Source organism: Trachypithecus francoisi, unplaced genomic scaffold (assembly GCF_009764315.1).
Source record: "Trachypithecus francoisi isolate TF-2019V2 unplaced genomic scaffold, Tfra_2.0 Lachesis_group8, whole genome shotgun sequence".
Taxonomy (NCBI): domain Eukaryota; kingdom Metazoa; phylum Chordata; class Mammalia; order Primates; family Cercopithecidae; genus Trachypithecus; species Trachypithecus francoisi.
In genome coordinates this window covers 72618985-72644401 of record NW_022681473.1, presented here as the reverse complement: position 1 = coordinate 72644401, position 25417 = coordinate 72618985, and the positions used below count along the sequence as shown (strand labels likewise).

The following is a 25417-nucleotide window of genomic DNA, read 5'->3' as shown; positions in this document are numbered from 1 at the left end:
CCTTGGCATTCTTTTGCTGGAAGCTGCTTGATTCCAGTCTCTGCTTCCATTGTCACGTGGCCATCTTGCTTTTGTGCGTCTGTGTCTTAACATGGCATTCTTCTCTCTGTGCCTCTTTGTCTCTACTTTTCTTACAAGAACACCAGTCATATTGGATTAAGGGCCCACCCCTCTCCAGCATGACCTCATCTTAACTAATGACATCTGCAATGATCCTATTTCTAAATAAAGTCACATTCTGAGGTTCTAGGAAGGACATACATTTTGGGGGGATGCTATTCAACCCAGTATACCTACATGACTTTCAATTAAAAGTAGGCTGTGTTATTGGAGCTATACAGTAGTCCTCCCTTCTTCATGGGGGATAAGTTCCAAGACCCCCTGTGGATGCCAGAGACATTGGTTAGTACTGAACACTATATATACTATGTTTTTTTCCTATACATACATACCTATGATAAAGTTTTATTTATAAATTAGGCACAATAAGAGATTAATGAGATTCATTTTAATGAATAATAAACAATTATGACACATTATGTGAACACGCAGTCTCTTTCTCTCTCTCAAAATATCTTGTTGTACTGTACTCACCTAATTTCTGACGATGGTTGACCATGGGTAACTGAAACTGCAGAAAGCAAAACCATGGATAAGGTCTATAAACACACTGGTTATTTATTCCTGGCCAGTGATGAGCAAGGGACTTTATTAGACCACATGTTACATATTGTACTCAGCTCTGGGCACACCATCTGTAAGAGGGAATGTTAATTAATCCAGGGTGGGAGCAGGGTTAGGAGGACTTTAGAATATAGTGTTATATGGGAAATAGTAAGAACTGGGGTTGCTCAGTTGGAGAACAGAAGATTTGTGAGGTCATCACAGCTCTTTGCAGGAGAGGTAGTATGCAAGATTGGATTGTGAGTTACATAGATCACAGGTCTGAACTCCTGTTCATGAGAAATGTGATTTTTGCCCTTTTTTTGGAGGTTGAAGGGTCTTTGTCCTTTTACATTATACTATCAGATACCAGCCTCTATCTCTCAGAAGATGTGATGTAGTTATATCAGTGGTATCAGGAGAACATTTTGTATATATAGAAGAAACATTCAGAACAGGCCAGGTGCAATGGCTTATGCCTATAATCCCGGCACTTTGGGAGGCCCAGGCGGGTGGATCACTTGGGGTCAGGAGTTCAAGACCAGCCTGGGCAACATGGCAAAACCCTGTGTCTACTAAAAATACAAAAGTAGCTGGGCGTGGCGGGGCACGCCCATAGTCCCAGCTACTTGGGAGGCTGAGGCAGGAGAATCACTTGAACCCAGGAGGTGAAGGTTGTAGGAGCCAAATCATGCCACGGCACTCCAGCCTGGGTGACAGAGTCAGATTCTGTCTCAAAAAAAAAAAAGAAAAAAAAGGAAAAAGATTTAGAACAGTAGATTATAAAGGAAGAAAAACAGTAACACACCATCTTATGTTTAGCAAAACAGAAGAATATAAACTTGTAAGGCCTTGATGATATGCAGCCTTACATTATTTTTATAAGATTATTATTGAAATGCTTATATATCATATATATGAGTTCTGGCAAGATTATTTACTCCTTAAAATAGAATACATACAGCATAGTTTAGATTACCTTGCAAATCAGCTAACAGATTATGGCAGCATTTGTCTGTGGTGGACAGGACCTCATAGCTCTGGATATATTCAGGCTGCATGAAGACAGGAATGACCTTAATTCTCTTGCCCCCTGTCCTCTCTCACAACCCCTTTATGACATTCTCATCCTGGTTTTATCCAACCTTCGAACTTCTCTGCTCCTGGGTTGTGAATATCTGCTAAGCAAGCCCATACATAGGCAGATTATTGTGCCTACCAATTCAGTCTCCAACCTCAGGAACTTTGTGGAGGGCTAGGCATCAGTTTTTTCTTCCATGCTGCACTTTTACCTGTCTTTAAATCATTGCCATCCTGGGCTCTCTTTTACTATCTCTTTTAATAGATTACCTTGTCTCTTTACTTCATTGACTAAAAACTAAGATGTTATATGACAGGCATTTTAACTAGAACCCTTTTAGTTTCCTCCCTTGATAATTAGAAAGATAACTCCTGCATCCTCTGTTTCCCAGTGGAGAAGCCGTTCCTTGTTCGGCCCAAGTCAGATCTTTCTGTTGGTGCTATTGACCCCATTCCCTCCTTGGGATCTGGCTGCATCACATATCCCTCACTTACTTATAGTCTCAACTATTCCCTCCAATTACTTTTTGTCCTAGGGCATTACACCTCTCCCCTGTTTCTTCCTTAAAACTCTGTTGTTGGAAACACATATTTTACACATTGATCAAATCAACATTTTGCAGCACATGTGGGTTCACCAAACACTACTATGCTGCTGAACGAGCTACTATGTTGTACATTTTACAGAAAGCTGTTTTTCAGGTAAAGTTATTGTGTCCTGGCTGACAGCCATGACTTTAAAGTCCTTTCCAGTCTTAAAAACTTTGACTTATAACCCTGTCACCAAGATCAATTACGTTTTAGGTAATATACTTTGGTAAAATGCTGATTAGCCCTTCTCTTGCACCCCTTGCAAAGATGGCCTTCTGTCTGTATTATTTGTAGTTATTTATAACTGTTTCTCCACCCAGCAGAAGGCATGCATTTCCTACTTCCTCAGCAGACCAAACTGTTGTGCGTTGCCCTTAGATTTAAGGCTTGGGTTCTCCCTTAGGCATGTGATTTGTCACTGGGCAAAAGGCACATCCAACTACAGTGTTGTGCAACTCTTCCAAAGCTGGGAACAGACCCACCCAGTAAATGAACCTGCACAAACTTGACCTTCTTGGGAACATTCTTTCCATTCTCAGTTTTGTTTGTATACCAACTGCACAGCCACGATACATGCATGCATTCATTTACTCTCTATATATTCATTGGTCTTCTACTACATGCCAGGCTTTATTCCAGTTACTGGACAAAACAGAAAAATGTCCCTGCCTAGTTGAGTCTATTTCCAGTGGATGTTTTTCATTCACTGTTGGTTTAGAGAAACAATCTTGGATTTCAGCTAGGTTTCTTTCCTCCCTTTCTCCCTCCCTTCCTCTCCTTCTTCCTTCTTTCCTTCCTCCTTTCCCTTCCCTTCCTTCCCTTTCTTCTGTCTCTCTATACTGCTTTTTTTCTTTCCTTCCTTCCTTTCTTCCTTCTTTCTCTTCTTCTTCTTCCTTCTTCTCTTCTTCTTCTTCTTTCTTCTTTCTTCTTTCTTCTTTTTTTGAGATGGGGTCTCGCTCTATCACCCAGGCTGGAGTGCAGTGGCGTGATCATAGTTCATTGTAACCTCAAACTTCTGGGCTCAAGGGATCCTCTGATCTCAGCATCCTGAGTAGCTAGGACTACAGGCATGTACCACCACACCCAGCTAATATTTTTATTTTTTGTAGAGACAGGGTCTTGCTATGTTGCCCAGGCTGGTCTTGAACTCCTGGGCTCAAGTGATCCTACTGCCTTGGCCTCCTGAAGTATTGGAATTACAGGTGTGAGCCAGTGAGCCTGGCCTAGGTTTTTCTTTTTCCTTTTTTTTGAGACAGAGTCTTGCTCTGTCACCCGAGTGGGAATGCAGTGGTGTGATCTTGGCTTACTGCAACCTCTGCCTCCCAGGTTCAAGTGATTCTCAGGCCTCAGACTCCCAAGTAGCTGGGATTATAGGCATGCATCACCACACCCGGCTAATTTTTTTGTGTTTTTGTAGAGAAGAGGTTTTGCATGTTGGCCAGGCTGGTCTCAAACTCCTGGCCTCAATTTGATCCTCCCACCTCAGCCTCCCAAAGCGCTGGGATTACAGGTGTGAGCCACCGTGGCACCCAGTGAGTCTAATCTCATCTCCCATGTCTTCCCCTCATAAACCTCTTGCCGTAAAACAACAGCTCCTGAATTTATGCTCATTCTATATAGCTCATCATAGCCTTGCACATGTTTTTCTTCCTTTGCTTGAAATGCTCTTTTGTAACTGAAAAAAAAAAATTCTTCTCTGTGTCAAAGTTCAGCTCAGATATTACCTCCTTGGTGCAGCCCTCTGTAATTTCCACGGGCAGGGTGGTGGCTTTGGCTTCTGAGCTCCCACAGTGCTTTGTATACAGAACTTAACTACACCACTGCTTGCTTGGTTGTTTACTAGCACATGAATCATTTCTCTTAGATTCCCCAGAACTTGAGAAATGGAATTGTATCTTAGTTTTTTTCTTAATACCTGCCTTTTAGTGAGTACTCAATAAGTATTTTTAAATGAAAGAAAAATTTAATATTAATGTGATTTAGTGCAATATAATTTACATATGACTATATAGTGAAATAGAAATATAAACATGTACCTTGTAAAATAATATATATCTTCAATGAGATTTTAAATGTTTATCAATGTGCTTTTGAATTATCTTATTATACATACAGAACAATGCATTATCCGAACTCCAGAATCCCCTTACTCTCTTTTACAGTCACTTTTCCCCTACAATGGTAACCAATATCCTGGTTTCTGACAGCACAGATTTTGAATCCTGACTTTAAAAAGAAGGGAGATGATTGCTATGTTTCAATTATGTGAACATATATTTACTTAGAAAAGAAAGATTTAAAATAACTGGCATCTCCTCGTCTGTTTTTTATCCAAGAGTTTGGACTTGAGATCTAAGTTCCCTTTCTGTCCTAAGATTTTATGAAACTTAATTTAAAACTTAACGAACCGGGTGTGGTGGTGTGCGCCTTTAGTTCCAGCTACTCTTGAGCCTAGGAAGGAGGATCGCCTGAGCCCAGGAGTTCGAGGCTGCAGTGAGCTGTGATCGGACCACTCCACTTTGCCTGGGCCACAGAGGGAGACCCCGTCTCTTAAAGAACAAACAAAAAACCTAGTGGGCTTTCCGACTTTACTACTTATATAAGGGCGCCCTCTAGTGGTGTAACATTTCCTAACATTTATATGCAGTACTTGATTACAGCAGCACTTTTTCTCTAATTTGGGAGCTTGAGCTGTGGCCAGCTAATTCTCTTAGTACAAAGCTTCCTGAGCCATGGGAAGGCATTGATTATGTGGTGCTTTCACAGAGCTGTTTGGCCAACAGATAGAATCTCCCTCTAATGAAACACTTAACTGTTATTTGATAAGACATGTTACTTCTCGATTTACTGGAGCATTTTAGATATCCTCAAGGGCAGGATATTTTCACCTCTGTTTTAGCAGTAAAGCAAAGAGTGTTTTGGTTTCACAGCATTTTGATGACTTAGCGATTCCCCCTCTGGGGCACAGAGTTCTTGGTTTGAGGAAAGAAAGGTTATTAAGCACTGCAGAATTTTTCGAGAGAGTGTTTTCCCTCCCCATTTGGTTACTAAGCACATTTTTTTTTTTCACGTAGATAGATGCTATTGTGATATTTATTTATACCATTATTGAATTTATAATAGCTTCTCATTTTCTCAAGCACTGGCTACTAATATATGACACATCTGTGATAATTTTAACATTAACAAGGGAACCTCATAATCAGAAACACAAGAACCACTTACTTAGGAGGTTTGAACTGCATCAATTGAACAATTATCTATGGCTGGGCACAGTGGTTCATGCCTGTAATCCCAGCACTTTGGGAGGCCGAGGCAGGTGGATCACTTAAGATCAGGAGTTCGAGACCAGCCTGGCCAACATAGTGAAACCCTGTCTCTGCTAAACATAAAAAAATTAGCCGGGTGTGGTGGTGGACACCTGTAATCCCAGCCACTTGTGAGGCTGAGGCAGGAGAATTACTTGAACTCGGGAGGCGGAGGTTGCAGTGAGCTGAGATCATGCCACTGCACTCCAGCCTGGGCGACAGAGCAAGACTCCGGCTCCAAAAATAAAATACCATACCATACCATACCATACCATGCCATGCCATGCCATACCATGTCATACATCACATCTATAAAGTATCTGCCATGTACAAGGGCACTGCGGTAGCTATTGTGTTTTTGCCTTTCAAACTAGCTGAGTATAGGAGGCTGGGGCACCAAATTTTCCCCGTGATGGATTCTCCCATTATCATTTATTTTCTTCCCTTTCTCATTTACCATTTTCTCTTTACAAAAATTTATTTCTAAGAGTCTCATTTTTAAGATTAGAGGCATATTACGAAAAAAAGCATAGAAATCAGGGAATGCAGTTCTCTCTCCTGGTTAACACTTATAGTAGGGCATGTAAAGAGGAGCAGTGTCTTATTACATACAAAGATGATTGCCTTTGAAGGATATCTCTGACAGGACTTCCCCCCTTTTGTTAAGATGGAAGCTCGACCTGCTAAGGTTGGCAATGACGAGAGCATCTTTGTGGGAAGGGAAGACAGTTCCTTCTTGGACTCACTTTCCTCTTGGAGGGACTTGTTAACATTTCCTTTGCCACCACCACACTTTCTGGGGGATACTGTTTCCCCTTTAATTCTTTAAGTCAAATTTAATCTCCAGTACTTTCTGGTATCCTCATTGTATGGATGAGTAAAGCTAGAACATTTAAGCAGGGTTTTTGAAAGGCCTTGACATAATAAAGAAGAAATGAACCAGGAGTCATCCAAGAGCCAGGGATCTGAATCATAGGATGTGACTTGCTCTCTGATCTTGTCCTAGCTCTAGGGTGCCCATGTGTGAGGGACAACCTAGTAGGAACCCACTCCTAGACATCCATCCTTCTCCAACTGTAGATCTAGGGCTTGTCTAAACTCCACCTTCCTGCCACGTTTTAGTCCTTCTTTGGGAACCTGTGTTCTTCTAACATAAAGGTGTCTATCCTTTCAGGGGATATCAAGCTTGCCCAGAAAGTTGTCAGTCTCTATTTAAGGACTCTAATGGAATGTAACCCCACAATCCCCAAATTAATATAGGACACACACATCAAATGGGAGTAAGAAGGTCTTATTTTATTTTAGCATTTCTGCATTAGAGTTGAAAACCAGAGCACATGAAAAACTCCTTTAAGGTGCTTTAATTTATTGGAGGCATTAGTTAATTTTTTTGGTCGTGTATATCTCTGGGTATACTTTTTGTATGTTTAGTAAAATTTTAGTTAACTGTTATTAGATATTTGGGTACCTGAATAAATCCAACTGCAAACTGAATTTTCTAAAACCAAAGGCTGCTGAGAAGGAGCCAATGTGATTTTGGTTTTATCAGTGCCTAATGGAGTTAGCAATAGTAGTGTGGTAACAATTATTGTCAGGTCAGTGAAAAGACCAACATTCCACATATTCTGCAATGTAACTGTTGGTAAATGGCTGGGAGATTTGTCCTTCATTTTGCAAATTTAGGAGAAAGATACTCACTCTGAGTGTCCCCTACTGAGCATTGAAGTTTATAGTCAGTTTTACCTGCATGAACATGTTATAATGCAATGAGTATGAAGATCTGGGTTTTCTTGGAGGTGCGATTGGGTAGGGGTTAAAAGCATATGAAAAGAATTACATTTGATTCCTAAACATTAGTTACATTCCCTTGGGCAAGCTATCTGACCTCTCTGAGCATTAGCCTTCTTACTTTAAACCTGGGTGATGAAAGTGCCCCAGAGGGTAACTGACGAGATGGTGAAGGGATCTGTGTAAAGCAACAGCGCTGTGGCAGACACGTGGTAGGTGCGCTATGTTATTCCCTCCCATCCCCACCTCTTCCACCCACGCTGTCCCCAAGTTGCCAGCAAAACTAACAGATGTAATGTTGCTACTGATTTTTCTGTACGCAAACTTTATTCTTGAGCGGTTTTAAAGTCCAAATAATTACTTTTGTACAATAAACATCATTTGAAGAATGGTCTCTTTTCTTCTTGCCTACCCATTCTCACAGATCTATTTCTCCTCCACATGGTAAAGTGGGGAAGCATGTTTTGAAATTTCTTGGACCATAAAAAAATTTAAAAAAAGAAAAAAATGAAATTTCTTGAGCCATATGCTAGAAAGAACTGCTGTGCCTGACTAGAGAGGTTTGTTTCCTTTCCGAGGTCATACTGTGTTGTCTTTACAGTGCTATTATTTATTTTAATTGGTTCAATAAACCAAATTGCAAAAATAAAGTTCTAGCTCTGCCTCTGCCTTGTGACCATGGCCAAGTCATGTGACCTCTTCGAGCCTAATTTCTTCAGTTGAGAAACACAGATGGAATGGTTTCTAAGGCCCTTGTCACCTTTTCGTGTTGTGCTTCATAACATCTTTATTCAGGAGCCCAGAACAGGAAGTGGCATGTGGGTCCCACTTCTCAACAGCAGAGGGCATACTGCCCCTAGTGTGCCTGGCCATTATGTATTGAAAACTATCTAGTTATCTAGCCAGAAGTTGATATCCTTGATGATAGGAAGGAGCCAAGGAAATTCTGTAAATTCATGTTCTGCAAAGGACATTTCACTACATATTTCCAGTTGTTTAGTACCTAGGTGAAACACTCAAAAAATAGGAGATTTTGACATTCTAAGGTCCTGTAATTCTGTGAAGAACTTAATCTGTCTCCCATCTAAGTACTCTGTGCTTAGGATTGGTGTGCAGATGGGATGGAGAGAACTAACATCTTTTAAGCATGTATATATCAGGAACTATGCCTAATACTTTAGGTACATTTTCCCTATCCTCACAGCAATCCTTTGAATTATATGTGGTTATCCTTATTTTATACAGGAAGATACTAAGGTTCAGAGAGGTTAAGTGCTTTGCCCGAGTCTTCACAGTTAGAAGAGATTCAAGTTCAGGTCTGTTAACTCCCAAGTCTGCTTTCTTGCCAGGGTTTCTCTCTCTTTTCCCCAGTCTTAACAATCAAGGCTATTGCTAGGAGCAGGAGTACCTTGGGCACGGCCACACAAGGGAATTTGGCTTTCTCTGGTTCTGAAGTTCTTGTGGCCCTTGTGATTCTAGATGGAAGTGTTTCTCTGGCAAGAACTTTTTATCAGTAATATTTAGCACGACATATACAAACACATACCCATGTTTTCAAATTTGAAAATTTTAAACTGGATTATTAATGTTTTTCTTTGTGGGATGCTTTTAAAGGTTACAGCAAATCTCAGTTTACATGAAGACTCAGTTCTGTAGTCAGTGGGTGAGATGAAAATCATTAGGGCAAAATTATCTTCAAGAATCTCATGGGAAGGCATCTTGTAGAGAGCCATGAGCTTCCTTTCTTTAAGTCCAACACGGTCAGTTTTTCCTCCCCTGTTGAAACCTGCTGAGCTTCAAAAGGTGTTCCTGTGGTGGTTTCTCATGTTGAGTTTCAAATGATACAGTTAGCTTATATTTGGGGGTATGTTCAGTGGTAATTCAAATCTTCAGACACCAGAGTCTTATTCAGCATGGTGAGATACTTACAGTATTTTAGCTATTCTGAAACCTAGAACAAGAGAAGGAATAACAAATTAATGTCTTATTTTGGTGCTTATTCTAACTCAGTGGTTTTCAGAACTTTACAGAATCACCTGTAGGGCTTGTTAAAGCACAGTTTACTGGGTTTTACCCCCACGGTTTCTGGGATTGCAGTTCCAACAAGTTCCCAGGTGAAGATGATACTGCTGGTCTGGGGACGTCACATGGAGAACTACTGTACTAATTGAATGGAAGCAGGTGGAATCATTTGTCCGTCTTCCTTTCACTGTCTGTCTGCCTTTCTTGCCCTTTCATTTTTAGGCTGAGTGGATATAGTTGAGTTAGTTTAAGTTAAATTCAGGGACTGTAGCTCAGCCAACTCTTTATCCCACTGCTTAGCTTAGTACTTGGCCCAGAATAGGAGTTCAATAGATTCTTGTTGAATGAATGATTGAGTAAATTAACATGTATAATGGAAGGGTTTACAGCACATGGACATCATTATTACATACCTAGTCCATAAAAACTGCTTATTTTCCTGAAAAGTAGACAGTCTTTAGATCAGAATATTATATTTTAGGACTACATATGGTGATGATCATAGATACCAGGAAGTATGCAGTTAGGTAAAGTTTTGAGACACTTAGGTTTTGGAACCTGTGGTGTGAATGGGAACTGTGTATGTAGATAGAGCTGGGTGCAGGAAGTCTCATCTGTTTTAGAATGACCTAGGCAAGTCTTACAGGGTTTACAGTCTGGTTTAGGTCAGAACTAAGCACTGTTCCTGGGAGACTGGAGCAGCACTGGAACAGCATATATCTAATCCAGACTGGGTGCTGCTTTCTCATTTCTGTCCTTCCAAAGCACTGAGGAATTCAACCCCATGATGCTAAAGACTCAGTGAGACTGTACTGCAGGGTAACTCTGTCAATTCAGACAGTTGTACAGGAATCTTACCATGTTATAGTATTTGATAATTACATTTTCAATATTAAGTTAAAAAATCACAAAGAGTAAAAATAATCTCAAAAATATATTTAAAGTTCAGTTTAAGAAATCATTTTCTTATGTAGCCAAAACAATATGATCATTTTTGACAAAATCAACAAGTCTTTAGTACAAATTATTTGTTCTCTGAAATGCTTAGGACCAGAAGCATTTCAGATTTTGGATTTTTTTTGATTATGTAATAGTCATATTGTAGTTACTGATTGAATATACCTAATCTGAAAATCCAAAATTTGAAATGCTCTAATGAGCCTTTCCCTTGAGTATCATGTTGGTGCTCAAAAGTTTCAGATTTGGAGCATTTGGATTTTGGAGTTTTGGATTAGGGATGCTCAACCTGTATCATTTAATAACTAGTCCATATTAAAATTACACATTTGTCCCTACATCTTTATTTATATATTATTTGTTCAAACTAGGATCCAGTCCAGGGTCATGTATTATGTCTGGTTATTATGTTCCTTAAAATTCATTTAATCTAAAATAGTGCTTTCTCGTGATACTGCCTTGTCAATTGTCTTGTAAAATGTCCTGCCTTCAGTATCTGTTGTCCGTTTAAAGTATATTCAACTTGCTCTTTTACCTTTATATTTCCTGGAACCTGGAAATTAGATCTAAAGGCTGGATTAAGATAAAATGGAACATTTTTGCCAGGAACACATCATAGGTGACATGGGCTTCATGTTGTGCCACATGAGGAGATACATAATCCTTGCCTGCTCTACCATTGATGATGCTAACAAAATTGATTACTAGATTAAAGTGATGACAGCCTGATCCTTCCATTGTAGTTATATTTTCCCCTTGTGACAAGAGAGTATTCTCTATGGTATTATTTTGATACTATATGAATGTTCATTTTCATATTATCCGTTTTCCTAATGCTTTTAACACCAATTGGTAATTCTTGCCTGAATCGGTAAATTTACAGAACTGTCATTATTCTAACTCTGTCATTCCTTCTACATTAGCTGACATTTGACTAAACACAGCTCTTCTTCATTAACTGGGACTATTCGCTGCCATCAAATACAGTTCTGTTGGACAGGCAGGTTAAATGTTGAATTTTTTACTTTTTAATTCCCAATTTCAAAGTAAGGAGTTGATTTAATAGACAACTTCAATGGTGGCAAATGAACTTTTTCCTTTCTTTCCTTTTTAAAAATATTTTTGTGGACGAATGGAGTTTCATGAATTGAATGTTTCAGTTAACTACAGTGATTATTCTTTTTATGTTTAATTTGTTTTTGTTTTACATTCAATTTATTAAAACGATTGCCAGTGATAGTCCCTTGTAGTTGGTTCCTATGTTCTTTAAATATAACTCTCCATTAATTCTGAGCACTTTCTTGCTTCCTTGCACAGTAAAATGCATAGGCTTATCTTGCAGCTTCCTTGTCCCAAATGTCACTCAGCCACTTCACTAATAAGCCCTAGTTTCTTTTGGTGGGAATGGTATAGACATGAAAATCTTATAACTTAGAATATCTGTGGTGTGCTGGGATGACAAGGTTTATGGACCTTTTCAGTAGTCTACTTAGTTCATGAATTTTTAATATTAAAACTGTGTATAATGAAAATTCAGATAGTAGGGGAAAACTGTATTTTGAAAAATAATAGGATGTATTATATACTTAAAAATTGCTAAGGGAGTAGATTTTAAGTGTTCTTACCACAAAAAATGATAAATATGTGAGGTAATACTTATGTTAATTAACTCAATTTGGCCATTCTACAGTGTATACATATTTCAGAACACCGTGTTATATACACCATATGTAAAATTTTATTTGTCAGTTAAAAATGCATTAAAAAATTAAAAAGGGTTCACATTGTATTAATGATTCAATTTTAACATTATGTTTTTAAGTAGCTACTTGACTTTATAATTGTATTTTTTCTTTTACATTGAAAATCTGGACTACAAATAGCAGACACTGCTTTATTTTATAATACAAAGAAAATGATTTCAAAATAATATTATCAATATTACTATTAATAATAAAACAATGAAGTTTAAAATTTCTTGTGATTATTTTTGTAGTATAGATTGATTTTAATGGAAGAATTAATTACCTTTGTGTTGATCTCATTTTATTACTTTCCTTTGAAATATGTTTTGTTTGTTTTGTTTTTATCACAGGTTGATCATTTTGGATTTAATACTGTGAAAACTTTTAATCAGCGGTACCTAGTAGCTGATAAATACTGGAAGAAAAATGGTGGATCGATACTTTTCTACACTGGTAATGAAGGGGACATCATCTGGTTTTGTAATAACACGGTATGTGCAGATTCATGAAATTCCAGTGCTCAATTTGACTTTTATTATGATAACTTGGAAGAAATGTTTTGCAGTGTATATGAACAAGCATTACTGTTCTTAATTGTAAAGTTCTATAAAAAATAACAAAAAAATTGACTCACTAATAATAGAAAAATAGCAAAAGTACATGAATAGAAAGTTCATAAAAGAATTAAATACAGATATCCAATAAGTCTACATATTCAGCCTTCAAGAATTACAAATGAAAAGGATAATGTACAATTTTTGGATAATTGAATTATTTTATTTTATTTTATTTTATTTTTCATGGACTGCCTGAACATCCCAGAGAATTGAATTTTGCAAGTTTTTTGTTTTTGTTTGGCTTTGTTTTGTTTTTAAAATCCCAGCTTATTTCTAGAGTGAACAAGGATATAAAGGAAACAGGGATAAGAATGTTACTGTGTACAGTTTATTTTGATTATAGTCTCTAGAAGGTAAAAACAAGGGCAGGAATTTTTCTATGTTTAGTGTTATATTGTCAGTGTCCAGGACATATAGAAGGTGATAAACATCTGTGAAATGAATGAGTGAATAAAACCTAAACAAAACCAATGCAAATGAGAAAAAAATATACAAATAAGGATGGGAAAAGGTAAAGTTGTAGCTACATTTTAGTTTAGCTTTCCTGTTCTACCATTTTCTTTTATTTGTGAGGGTTAAAAATAGTATATAGCCCTGTAATCCCAGCACTTGGGAGGCCGAGACGGGCGGATCACGAGGTCAGGAGATCGAGACCATCCTGGCTAACACGGTGAAACCCCGTCTCTACTAAAAATACAAAAACTAGCCGGGCGAGGTGGCGGGCGCCTGTAGTCCCAGCTACTCGGGAGGCTGAGGCAGGAGAATGGCGTAAACCCAGGAGGCGGAGCTTGCAGTGAGCTGAGATCCGGCCACTGCACTCCAGTCCGGGCGACAGAGCGAGACTCCGCCTCAAAAAAAAAAAAAAAAAAAAAAAAAAAAAAAAAAAATAGTATATAGCCTGTTAGCTTGCTTCCCTGACTATATTTTCTATCGCCTTTTATAATGCTGAAATCCATGAACAAAACTTAATTTCGAAAGATATGTGAAAGGAAGAAATGCCCCTTTTCAACGTGTCAGTGCTGTGACGAGAAACTGTCAACTTTGTACCAAAAAATTAGTTGTGAACTACCTTAAAGTGGGGAATGAATTATGTCTTATCCCCAATGCCAATGTCTGGCATGATGCTTGGTAGTCAGGAGGTCTCAGTAAATGTTTGTTGAACTGATATATGAATTTAAAGTAAAGATATGAACCCAATTACATTGTTATTGCATTTCTCATTTCTGATTATTTCCTTAGGAATGTTAAGAATCTAAGTAAATTAGTTGAAATAAAATAATTCCCAGAGAAATGAGATCCTAGGATGCCTATTTCTTTTAGATCAGTGGCAAGTGAAATCAGGACCTCCTTTCCATCAGATTCCCATTCTGTTATTCTGTGAAATAACAGAGGCTGCCTTGTCCCTTTTCTCCTTTTAGTGTGACTTTCGTTTTATGTGAAGGCCATAGGGTAACTTCTCCTCTCCAGTGATTTTTCCAGTTTCCATTCTCTTTTATTATAGGCAGGTAGCTGTTCCTGCCTTGACTAGGCACTACTCTGACAGACACTGGCAGAACTTAAGGTTTGCTGGGGTATCTCTGTTCTCAGAAGTGGTGGAAAGGAAGAGATATTCAGTGTAGGAACAGTTCCAAAGAACTGATTGGAGGCAGATTATAGAGGAGCAGATCCTGGCCCATCTCCAGGCCCAGAGACCTTCCTTTACACACCAAAATGTTGCAGTGCACATTCACTTCTGGACATTAATTTGTTGAGAGGCAGCAATCACACAGTGGTCAAAAGTGAAGGCTTCAGCCAGATGGACAAGGTTTGAATGCTGATTTTGCCACTTTGCTGTGTGACTTTGGGTAAGTTTCTTGTTCTGTGCCTCAGTTGTCTCATCTGTTAAATGGATACAGTAATAATAGTTCATGGAGTTGTGTAAAGACTTAGAGAAGATTAAGGGACTTGCAAGCACATAATGTTAAAAGATGTTGATATATTACATGAACCTCTTTTGAAAAATAAGAATACTCCTGAAATGGATCACTTATTACTTTGTGAACTAGTTCAATGAAATTGCCTCCTTTTAAAGCCTGAAGTCAATTGCACAGAGGTCTGGACATTTTAATGGATGATCTTTACTCTTAAGATACTCATGGTCTGGTGTGTGTGTGACATACATGTAAGCAAAATTTGCGGCACAGTACCAGCGACATATACCTAGCACAGTGGTGTTGAGAAGGGGGAGTGATCAGCACTGCCAAGGTGGGGCCAGCAGAGGTGGGCATGCTTGAGCTGGGTGGTTGCAGGATTTGTAGTTACATGGCAGGGAATGAGTAGATTCTTAAGAGAGAAAGTGGGGGTTATTGAAACCATCACAGATATCTGGTTAAATTCTCTATCCTTACATGTGTATAACTCTTCTAATTGTTCATTTATTGATCAAAACAAACAAAAACACTTGAGGTTCTTAGTCTTTGTTAGGGAGCAGGAACTCACTAAATAGCAACAGTGTGCACTAGGAATGACAAATAGTTTTAATCTGTGCTAAATCTAAATCTAATCCTTTGATGCTAATTGCCTAGAATGCTTTGTTGAGAAAAGATTCTGAGGCCACAACTGAGTAAGTGAAAAAATGAAGTGATTGGCTAATGACCAGATATAGATGATTCTAGCAAGGAGATCTAACAGTTCTTGATGATGGTGCTCTGGAGCCAGACACCTATGTTTGAATCATGGCTCTGCTGCTTACTAGCTGTGTGAATGTTGAAGGTTATTTAAACTCTTGTGCCTCAATGTTCTTGTCTATAAAATGGGATTAATCAAAGTGCCTATTTCATAGATTGCTGTAATATTTAAGTGAATTAATACATATAAAATGCTTAGAACAGTGCCTGACACATTATAAACACTGAGTTATTTTAGCCATTGTGAGCTACTATTTATTTTCTAATAAATAAGATTAATTGAAAACCCTAGGGAGTTTAGTATGCTTGTTTGTTTTGTTTTCTCTTTTATGTTGTCAATGCCTCTGAGTAGACAGCTGCTTTAGATATCTTTAGCTCTTTCCTAGAAGATTTGGCAAACAGTGCAATTTGAAGACCATTTTTTTTTTAAAGTTGAAGTTGCCTTTTATTTTTATTTAATTTGTTTTCTCTCCATTATGGTTTTTTTTTCTTGACTCTTATTTTAGGTTTGGGGGTACATGTGCAGGTTTGTTAACTTGGGTAAATTGTGTGTACTGAGATTTGGTGTATGAATGATCCCATCACCTAGGTAGTAAGCATAGTACCTGATACATAGTTGTTGAACTCATGCTCCACACCCACACCCCCTGCACTGTTAGCCCCCAGCCCCTCTAGTAGTCATGCAGTGTCTATTGTTCCCTTCTTTGTGGCCATGTGTATTCAGTGTTTAGCTCCTGCTTATAAGTGAGAACATGCAGTGTTTGGTTTTCTGTTGCTCTATTAGGTCACTTAGGATAATGACTTCCAGCTACATCCATGTTACTGCAAAGGATATGATTTGTTCTTTTTAATGGCTATGTAGTATTCTATGATGTGTATAGACCACATTGTCTTTATCCAGTCCACTGTTGAAGGGTATCTAGGTTGATTCTGTGTCTTTGATATTGCAAACAGTGCTAAGATGAACATGCAAGTGCATGTGTCTTTTGGGTAGAATGGTTTATTTTTATTTTTATTTTAAATTTTTATTTATTTTTTAATTTTATTTTTTGTAGAGAAAAGGGTTTCACTTTGTTGCCCAGGCTGGTCTCGAACTCCTGGACTCAAGTGATCCACCTGCCTTGGCCTCCCAAAGTGCTAAGATTACATGCATGAACCACCACACCTGGCCTATTTTTCTGCAGGTATATACCCAGTAGTGAGGATTGGTGGTCTGAATGATAGTTCTATTTCAAGTTCTTTGGGAAATCTCCAAACTGCTTTCCATAGTGGCTGAACTAATTTATATCCTACTAACAGTTTATAAGCGTTTCCTTTTCTCCACAACCTCACCAATATCTTGTTATTTTTTGACTCTTTTTAGATAATAGGCATTCTAACTGGTATGAGATGGTATCTCATTGTGGTTTTAATTTGCATTTCTCTGATGATTAATGATGTTGAGCATTTGTTCATGTTTGTTGGCCTTGTGTATGTCTTCTTTTGAAAAGTGTATGTTCATGTCTTTTTCTCACTTTTTAATGGGGTTGTTTTTTCTTGTAAATTTATTTATTTTATTATTATTATTTTTGAGACAGAGTCTCGCTCTGTCACCCAGGCTGGAGTGCAGTGGCGTGATCTTGGCTTGCTGCAAGCTCCGCCTCCCGGGTTCACGCCATTCTCCTGCCTCAGCCTCCTGAGTAGCTGGGACTACACGCGCCCGCCACCACGCCTGGCTAATTTTTTTGCATTTTTAGTAGAGACGGGGTTTCACTGTGTTAGCCAGAATGGTCTCGATCTCCTGACCTCGTGATCTGCCTGCCTCAGCCTCCCAAAGTGCTGGGATTACAGGCATAAGACACCACGCCCAGCCCTTTTATTGTAAATTTAAGTTCCTTATAGATTCTAGACATTAGGCCTTTGTCAGATGCATAGTTTGCAAATATTTGCTCTTATTCTGTAGGTTGTCTGTTTACCCTGTTGATAGTGTCTTCTGCTGTGCAGGAGCTCTTTCGTTTAATTAGGTCCCACTTGTCAGTTTTTGTTTTTGTTGCAGTTACTTTCTGGGACTTAGTCATAAATTCTTTGCCAAGGCTGATGTCCAGAATGGTATTTCCTTGGTTTTCTTCCAGGGCTTTTGGGCTTTTTATAGTTTCCAGTTTTACATTTAAGTCTTTTATCCATCTTGAGTTGGTTTTTGTATATGGTGAAAGGAAGGGGTCCAGTTTCAATCTTCTGCATATGGCTTGCCAGTTATCCACGCACCATTTTATAGAATAGGGAGTCCTTTTCCCATTGCTTGTTATTGTTGACTTTATTTTAGATCAGGTGGTTGCAGGTGTGTGGCTTTATTTCTGGATTCTCTATCCTGTTACATTGGTCTGCATGCCTATTTTTGTACTAGTACCTGATGTTTTGGTTATTGTAGCCTTGCAGTATAGTTTGAAGTCAGGTAGTGTGATGCCTCTGGCTTTGTTTTTCTTGCTTAGGATTGCTTTGGCGATTCAATTTTTTGCTGTTGTTGTTGTTGTTGTTCTATATGGATTTCAACAGTTTGTTTATTTTTCCTAACTCTGTGAAAAATGATGTTGGTAGTTTGATAGCAATAGTATTGAATCTGTAAATTGCTTTGGGGAGTATGGCCATTTTAACAATATTGATTCTTCCTGTGTATGAACATGGAATGTCTTTCCATTTGTTTGTGTTGTCTCTGATGCCTTTCAGCAGTGGTTTGTAATTCTCATTGTAGAGATGCTTCACTTCCTTGGTTAGCTGTATTCCTGGATATTTCATTCTTTTTGTGGCTATTGTAAATGGGATTGTGTTTTTGATTTGGCTGTTAGCTTGATTGTTATTGGTGTATAGACATGCTACTGATTTTTATACATGGAATTTGATGTATAAACATGAAGTTGTTTTGTGACTTCTAGAAGCCTTTTGGCGGAGTCTGTGGGGTTTTCTAGGTGTAGCATCATCTCATCTGGGAAAAAAAGATAGTTTGATGTCCTCTTTTCCTCTTTGGATGCCTTTTATTTCTTTCTCTTGCCTGATTGCACTGGCTAGAACTTCCAGTCCTATGTTGAATAGGAGTGCTGAGACAGAGCGTCCTTGCCTTGTCTTAGTTCTCAAGGGGAATGCTTCTAGCTTTCGCCCATTCACTATGGGTTTGTCGTAAATGGCTCTTATTATGTTGCAGTATATTCCTGCAATACCTAGTTTATTGAGAATTTTTACCGTGAAGGGATGTTGAATTTTATCGAAGGCCTTTTCTGCATCTATTGAGATGATCACGTGGTTTTTATTTTTTAATTCTGTTTATGTGGTGAATTCCATTTATTGATTTGTGTATGTTGAACCAACCTTGCATCCAGGAATAAAGCCTATATGATTCTGGTAAATTAACTTCTTGATGCTGCTGGATTTTTGTTTGCTAGTTTTTGGTTGAGGGTTTTTACAACTATTTTCATCAGGGATATTGGCCTGAAGTTTTCTTGTTTCATTGTGTCCCTGCCAGGTTTTGTATGGTAATGATGCTAGCTTCATAGAATGAATTAGGGAAGAGTCCCTCCTCCTTATTTAAAAATAATTTCAGTAGGATTTGTACTGGCTCTTCGTACCTGAAGACCATTTTAGACATAATATTGATTCTAGGGCTAGAGTGTCAGGATAAAAAGACGTGGATGACTAGTGGATGAGCAACCTGGGATTATTTTTAATTTTTTCACTCATAAAGTGTGAGATTGATACGTAACAATAAGACAGCAATTATGTCATTTATTTGTAGAACAAACATAAATTGTGCAACTTTTTAGAGTGCTCTTTTTGGTCTGGCTTAACATGTATTTCATATGGTTTGCCAAAAGGTTCAGTGACTTTCACATCCTGATTTTATCCTGTGATTTTGTAAACTCTTCTTAGGGGTTCATGTGGGATGTGGCTGAGGAACTGAAAGCTATGTTGGTGTTTGCTGAACATCGATACTATGGAGAGTCTCTCCCCTTTGGTGACAACTCATTCAAGGTAAAGATACTTTTTACTGTTAAGTTACAAGTTTTTTCTTTTCATTTTAGAATAGTTTCTAAATTACATGCCCCACTGTGAGATAACTTTAATCTGAAATGCCTAAAAGCTCAATAGTTTATATTTAGTAGTTTCTTTTTAGATACAATTTGAACAGATTGAGGTTTTTTTTTAAAGGCATTTTATTATAATTCTTAATCAGTTTTTAACTTGGTGTGCCTCAGGAAGTTAAATTTTACTCTGTGGTGCGGAGACAGTACAGGGAGCTTTTTACTATTTCAAAAATATCAGTAAACAATTCCGCTTTATAAATTGTACACTTAAATTATTGAGCCTGCCACTGGAAAAATAAAATGGCATAACAAATTTATCTGATGTTTTTAATAGAATAAAATCAATAAAATAAGGACAAATAAGCTGTATGATGCATTAAGGCCAACTGGCCCCTTGGATTCCCTTTGAACGTTTCCTGTTCTCACAGGAGCTTTGGCCTTTGTCATAGACTCTGTATCTAATAAACCAGGAGACTTTTTCTTCAACGGAGTCATTCATGTACTTCTACCCTTGTGACTTTGGCTACATTAATTTGCCACATGTACTATTATTTACTTAATATTTTTCTTTAATCAACTCACTTTTTAAACTTAGCATTATCTTAACCAAGGGCTCTATGTACTGGTTATTCTTTCCAAATTACACTAAAATGAAGCAATAAATGTTCCATTAAAAATGTTTGTGTGCTTCCTAAGACCACCAGTATATACAGAGGCTTTTGGGAACTCTCAGCTATAAGGACTTGGGGCCAGTCCTTTACTAGGCTGCCTGTTTTGAAAGGAGTTTTTTATTTTTAAAAGGGAGGTTTTACTATCTCATATTATAAATAAATACATGAGTAAAAATAAGTAAATGTGTTGTGTTATAAATAGAAAGTGGGATAATTTGCTGATATTTGTTGAGCTGTATGGGAAATTCATTCTTTAGCTTGATATTTTGCATAAATATCTGATTAAGGGACTTGACAGGTCCTAAAACCTTGGGAAGCAGTTAGCTTGTTATAGATAGAAACATAACTTCTTCTCCTAGGTTTCTGTGATTGAATCTGTGTTAGCAAAATGGAGCCAGGGGCTCTTTTTGATATACTTCTTTCCCTTTGTGTGCTCACAGAATATGTCAGTAGCATGAGGGATATTACAGATATTATGCAAGGATTAGAAAAAAAATGCACTCAACTGTACAGAGTGCCATAAAAACTAGAAGTAAAGGATAGTGACAGACAGGGAGAGAGGAGGTAAGAAGGCATATATCTTGGAAGAGGGGGGAAAGCTAAAGGAGTAGGAGGCATATACAGGAGATAGGAAAGATGGGATCTGTGTGATTCAGTAATATGCCAGATGATGGAAGGAATCAGAATGGTAAGACCAAAGCATGAAAGTCAAACAGGGTAGCCTAATAGAGTTATGTAGCTGTATTAGTTATCTATTGCTATGTAAAGATGTACCTCAAACCTTATGGCTTAAAACAGCAATAAACATCTATTAGTTTATAGTTTCCATGGGTGAAGAATTAGGAGTAGTTTCGCTAGGTGTTTCTGCTTCAGGGGGTCTCATGAGGTTAGGATATCAGCTGATGGTGCAGTCATCTGAAGGCTTGACTGGGGCTGGAGAGCCTTTCTACTCATATGGTGGATCACTCACATAAGAGATAAAACTGGTACTGGATGTTGACAAGAGGCTGCAGTTAAGGGCCTACTTGAGTTCATTACAAGGCAGCTAATTTCCCTCAAAGTTGGCAGTGCAGGAGAGCAAAGTGGAAGCTGCAGTGTTTTTTTAATGACCTAACCTTCGTAGTCACGTATCATTACATCTGCCCCATTCTGTTAATTAGAAGCAAGTCATTAAATCCTATCCAAGTTCAAAGGGAGTGGAATTAAGCTTCACTTTTTAAAGGAAGGAGTGTCAAAAATTTGCAGACATATTTTAAAAGACCTTCTTAGCCTTCTCAGCTCAGCAGGACACTAAGCTTCACCTTCTGCAGTAGGGAAATTGTCTTCATGTAGAGAGCAGGACGATTATCAAACTTAACATTATGAGTTTTCCTTTTCTCAAAGATCAATGTCTTGTGTTGCCTGTTTTCCAATACCTGAAAATAGTTTTTTTCTTTCCAATTTTATAGTTGTTTAAAATAGGTAGGCTACTTTGTTTCAGTTGTTGATATCGCCTAGGTCATACATAATCTTTCTGATAAAGAAGGGTGAGTTTTATTTTTACTGGTGATTCTTACCTCAATTGTCCACTAGATTTAGTTTATATTTGCCTATGTGGTAGACATTTTAAATGTGCCAAGATTTAAAACAAAAGTTATAACAGTTATTAAGCTTAGTTAATATTCTGTCATATTTGCTATTAAATTTTACCTACAATTTGTTTCTATTGTTTCTACAACCTTAAACAAAGTCTTTGGTAAATAGCATTTAATAGAAATTACACTTGCATGCAAAGTACATTATGTTCTTCCACAAACTTAAAATCATTTTCCTGAGTTTAAATGCACACAGCTATTGCTTTGACTAGGCGTTTTAGTACAATTGCCTAGAAATTCTATTTGGAGAAAAGCTTATCTGACACTGGCTCTCTTCTGGATCCATGCTATTCCTAAGCTGCTATTATGTGCACATTTATACCCATGTTCTTTGTTATTTTTCTTTAGGATTCCAGACACTTGAATTTTCTGACATCAGAACAAGCTCTGGCTGATTTTGCAGAGTTAATCAAACACTTGAAAAGAACAATCCCAGGAGCTGAAAATCAACCTGTCATTGCCATAGGAGGCTCCTATGGTGGCATGCTTGCAGCCTGGTTTAGGATGAAATATCCTCATATGGCAGTTGGGTAAGTGCATTTATACTGGACATGAGTGTTTCTTAATGATTATCAAGGGAAACGTAGAGATTCATTTTGGGTGAAACATGTTTCATTCTATTACACTGAGATTTCTGGCTTCTGTCTCATTAACAGCTGTGTTATTTTTCTCACTATTCGTATTGTAAGTTTCAACTTTAAAACTTGATTTAGATGACATATATATATATATTTTTTTTCTTTTCTTTTTTCCTTCTTTGATTTTCTTGTCATTTAGAGCTCTTGCAGCTTCTGCCCCTATCTGGCAGTTTGAGGATTTAGTACCTTGTGGTGTATTTATGAAGATTGTAACTACAGATTTTAGGAAAAGTGGTCCACATTGTTCAGAGAGCATCCGCAGGTCCTGGGATGCCATTAATCGACTCTCAAATACTGGTAAGCTTTAATTAAGAGAATGGAATTGTGTGTTTATTTAGCCTTTCATTTGTTAAATTCAGTAGTTGTCACTTTTTAAGTAAACATTTTATTAAAGTATAATGTACATACAGAAAATTATACAAATCAAAATGCATAGCTTGATGAATTTTCACAAAACAAGGACACAGTATAATTAGCATTTAAATTAATAAAGGGCATTGCCAGCATCTCAGAAATCTCCTTATGCCTTTTCAGTCATGACCTGCATACCTACCCAGCAAAAACATCCTCACTTCTAGAACCATAGGTTAATTTTTACTTGTTCTTAAATGTTTTAGTAATTGGAATTACATAGCATGTCTTTTTTTGTGTCTACTGTCTTTTGCTCAGCACTGTTTGATAGATACATCCATTTGTTTTACTTAGTTGTAGTTTATATAGTCTTGTTCTATGGTGTTCCTATTTATTCATTTTAGTAGTGTCTTAAAAAGGGAGAATAATTCTGCATACTAATTCTGGTAAACTCTATGAGGATAGGCAACTTGTCTGTCATGGGATTCTCCAGTTGCTCTAAAAATATCCTGGGAGAAGGGGTATAAAAGATTGAGTTTTCGAAAATACTATGTGAAGAATAAATTATCTGTAAAGCCATCTGTTGACCAGTACTTTTTAGATTCCAATAATGTGATTCTATTCCCAGGCAGTGGTTTGCAGTGGCTTACTGGAGCCCTTCACTTATGCAGCCCATTAACTTCTCAGGACATCCAACATTTGAAAGACTGGATCTCTGAAACCTGGGTGAATCTGGCAATGGTGGACTATCCTTATGCATCTAACTTTTTACAGCCTTTGCCTGCTTGGCCTATCAAGGTAATAGGAAAATGTCCTCTCATAATTTTTAATAACATACTTCTCTTTTTTTTTTAATGTGCAAACTCTGACTTTCTGCATCAGAGAAAGTCTCAGTGACAAAGGGGCTCTGGCGTTGGTCAAACTTGAGCTGGAATCCTGGATTCTGCTACTTTCTGATTATGTGGGCTTGGACATGTTACTAGCTTTTTTGATCCTCAGTTTCCTCATTTGAAAAATGGAGATAAAATTCATTGATTATAGAGTTGTATGAATTAGAAATAATACCAAAAGTTGCTATTAATGGAATAATTAATATGTGCCAAATCCTGGGCTGTGTGCTTTGCGTGTACAATTTATTTAATCTTTGTGATGTGTGTGTAACTTCCATCTATGTAATTAATACATGGTTGATGCTTAATAAATGGCAGTCATTATGATAGTACTACGATCTAGTCAGCTGCGAAAGCATTGTAAGTGCTGCCCACAGTGTGAAGAGTGACCCCCATGCATCACAGTAGAGTGGAAAGAATATCAAATTAGACTCTGAAAGTGAGGTTTTGGTCCAGAACTGCCGCTTCACTTACCAACTGTATGATCTTGAGCAAGGTGCTTTTCTTTCCTCATCCTCTGTCTTCCTCTGTGGAATGGAATAACAGCACTTACATACCAAATAGGGTTGTGCTGAGAATCAAATAAAATGTTGGATGTGAAACACTTTGGAAATATAAGGACACATTACAGTATAAATTTTAAGGTTCTTTTCATGGCAAAATTCTTTATTGTGTATGTTCATTTTAAGCATTTCTTTATAAAGAACATTCCTCTTAGTTTTAAAAACAAAGGCTGGCCAACTTGATGGTTAAATTTAGAGAATATAACTGACTCTTCAGCTAGAATGAGTGTTGGAAGTGAAAATAGAATTGGTGATATAGATCCGGGTTTCAAATGCACTTTTAATTTAACCACCCCTTTGAATTATTACATGTATACATTGCTTAAAATTTTGTAACTAAAACAAGTTCATTTGCTATTATTTTTCCTAATTTAAAAAGTAGAATGACCAGTGAGTGTCTTGCATATAGTAGGCCGGAGGTAAATATATGTTCAATTAGATTGAATTTTGATAATACATAGTTGTTGAAAAGAGCAGATCATGTTTTATGTTAGAAAACCTAAATCAAATCCAGCACTTTGGGAGGCGGAGGTGGGAGGATTGCTTGAGGCTAGAAGTTTGAGACCCACCTGGGCAACATAGTGAGACCTCATCTCTACTACAAATCAAAAAAATTAGCAGGGCATAGTGGTGCCTGCCTGTAGTTCCAGCTACTTGGAAGGCTCAGGCAGGATGATTGCTTGGGGCTGCAGTGAGCTGTGATCATGCCACTGTACTCCAGCCCGGATGACAGAGCTGGATCCTGCCTCAAAAAAAGAAAAGTGAAAAAAAGAAAACCTGGACCAAAATGACAAGGAAAAACTAAATCTAAACTAGTTCATCTCCATAAACATCTATGTGCTAATAACACCTTATCTGTCCATATTATTTACTATCTACAAAGCACTTTCATGTATGCTGTCTCAGTTCTTATAAAAGTACTGTATAGAAAAAGAGGTATAATCCAAGTTTTTTGGAGAGGAAATTAAAGCTCAACTAAGAGGTGTTGGAAGTAGGATTTGAACTTGGGTCTTCACTGTTCCGAGCTTATGCTCATCTACTGCATTGCACTGGATTAAGAGGAAACTTGCCTGAGGGTTGAGGGGGCCATTGCTCACAGTGAGACATCTATCAGATTTAACTCGGTATCTATCTGTGTATAAGGTGAGAATTACATTTGCATCTTTATTCTCATTTGAAGA

General features: G+C 37.7%; 1 protein-coding gene across 3 annotated transcripts in view; it reads left to right on the top strand.

The window, feature by feature from the left end:
* The window catches only part of PRCP (prolylcarboxypeptidase), an 83172-nt gene that overhangs the window by 35654 nt on the left and 22101 nt on the right, over positions 1–25417 (top strand). For all 3 annotated transcript variants that reach the window (XM_033206785.1, XM_033206784.1, XM_033206782.1), the window contains exons 2-6: positions 12505–12645; positions 19335–19436; positions 22143–22324; positions 22572–22729; positions 23412–23581. In XM_033206785.1, coding sequence (XP_033062676.1) covers positions 19341–19436; positions 22143–22324; positions 22572–22729; positions 23412–23581 — 606 coding nt within the window. In that variant the 5' untranslated portion in view covers positions 12505–12645; positions 19335–19340. The remainder of the gene's footprint in view (positions 1–12504; positions 12646–19334; positions 19437–22142; positions 22325–22571; positions 22730–23411; positions 23582–25417) is intronic.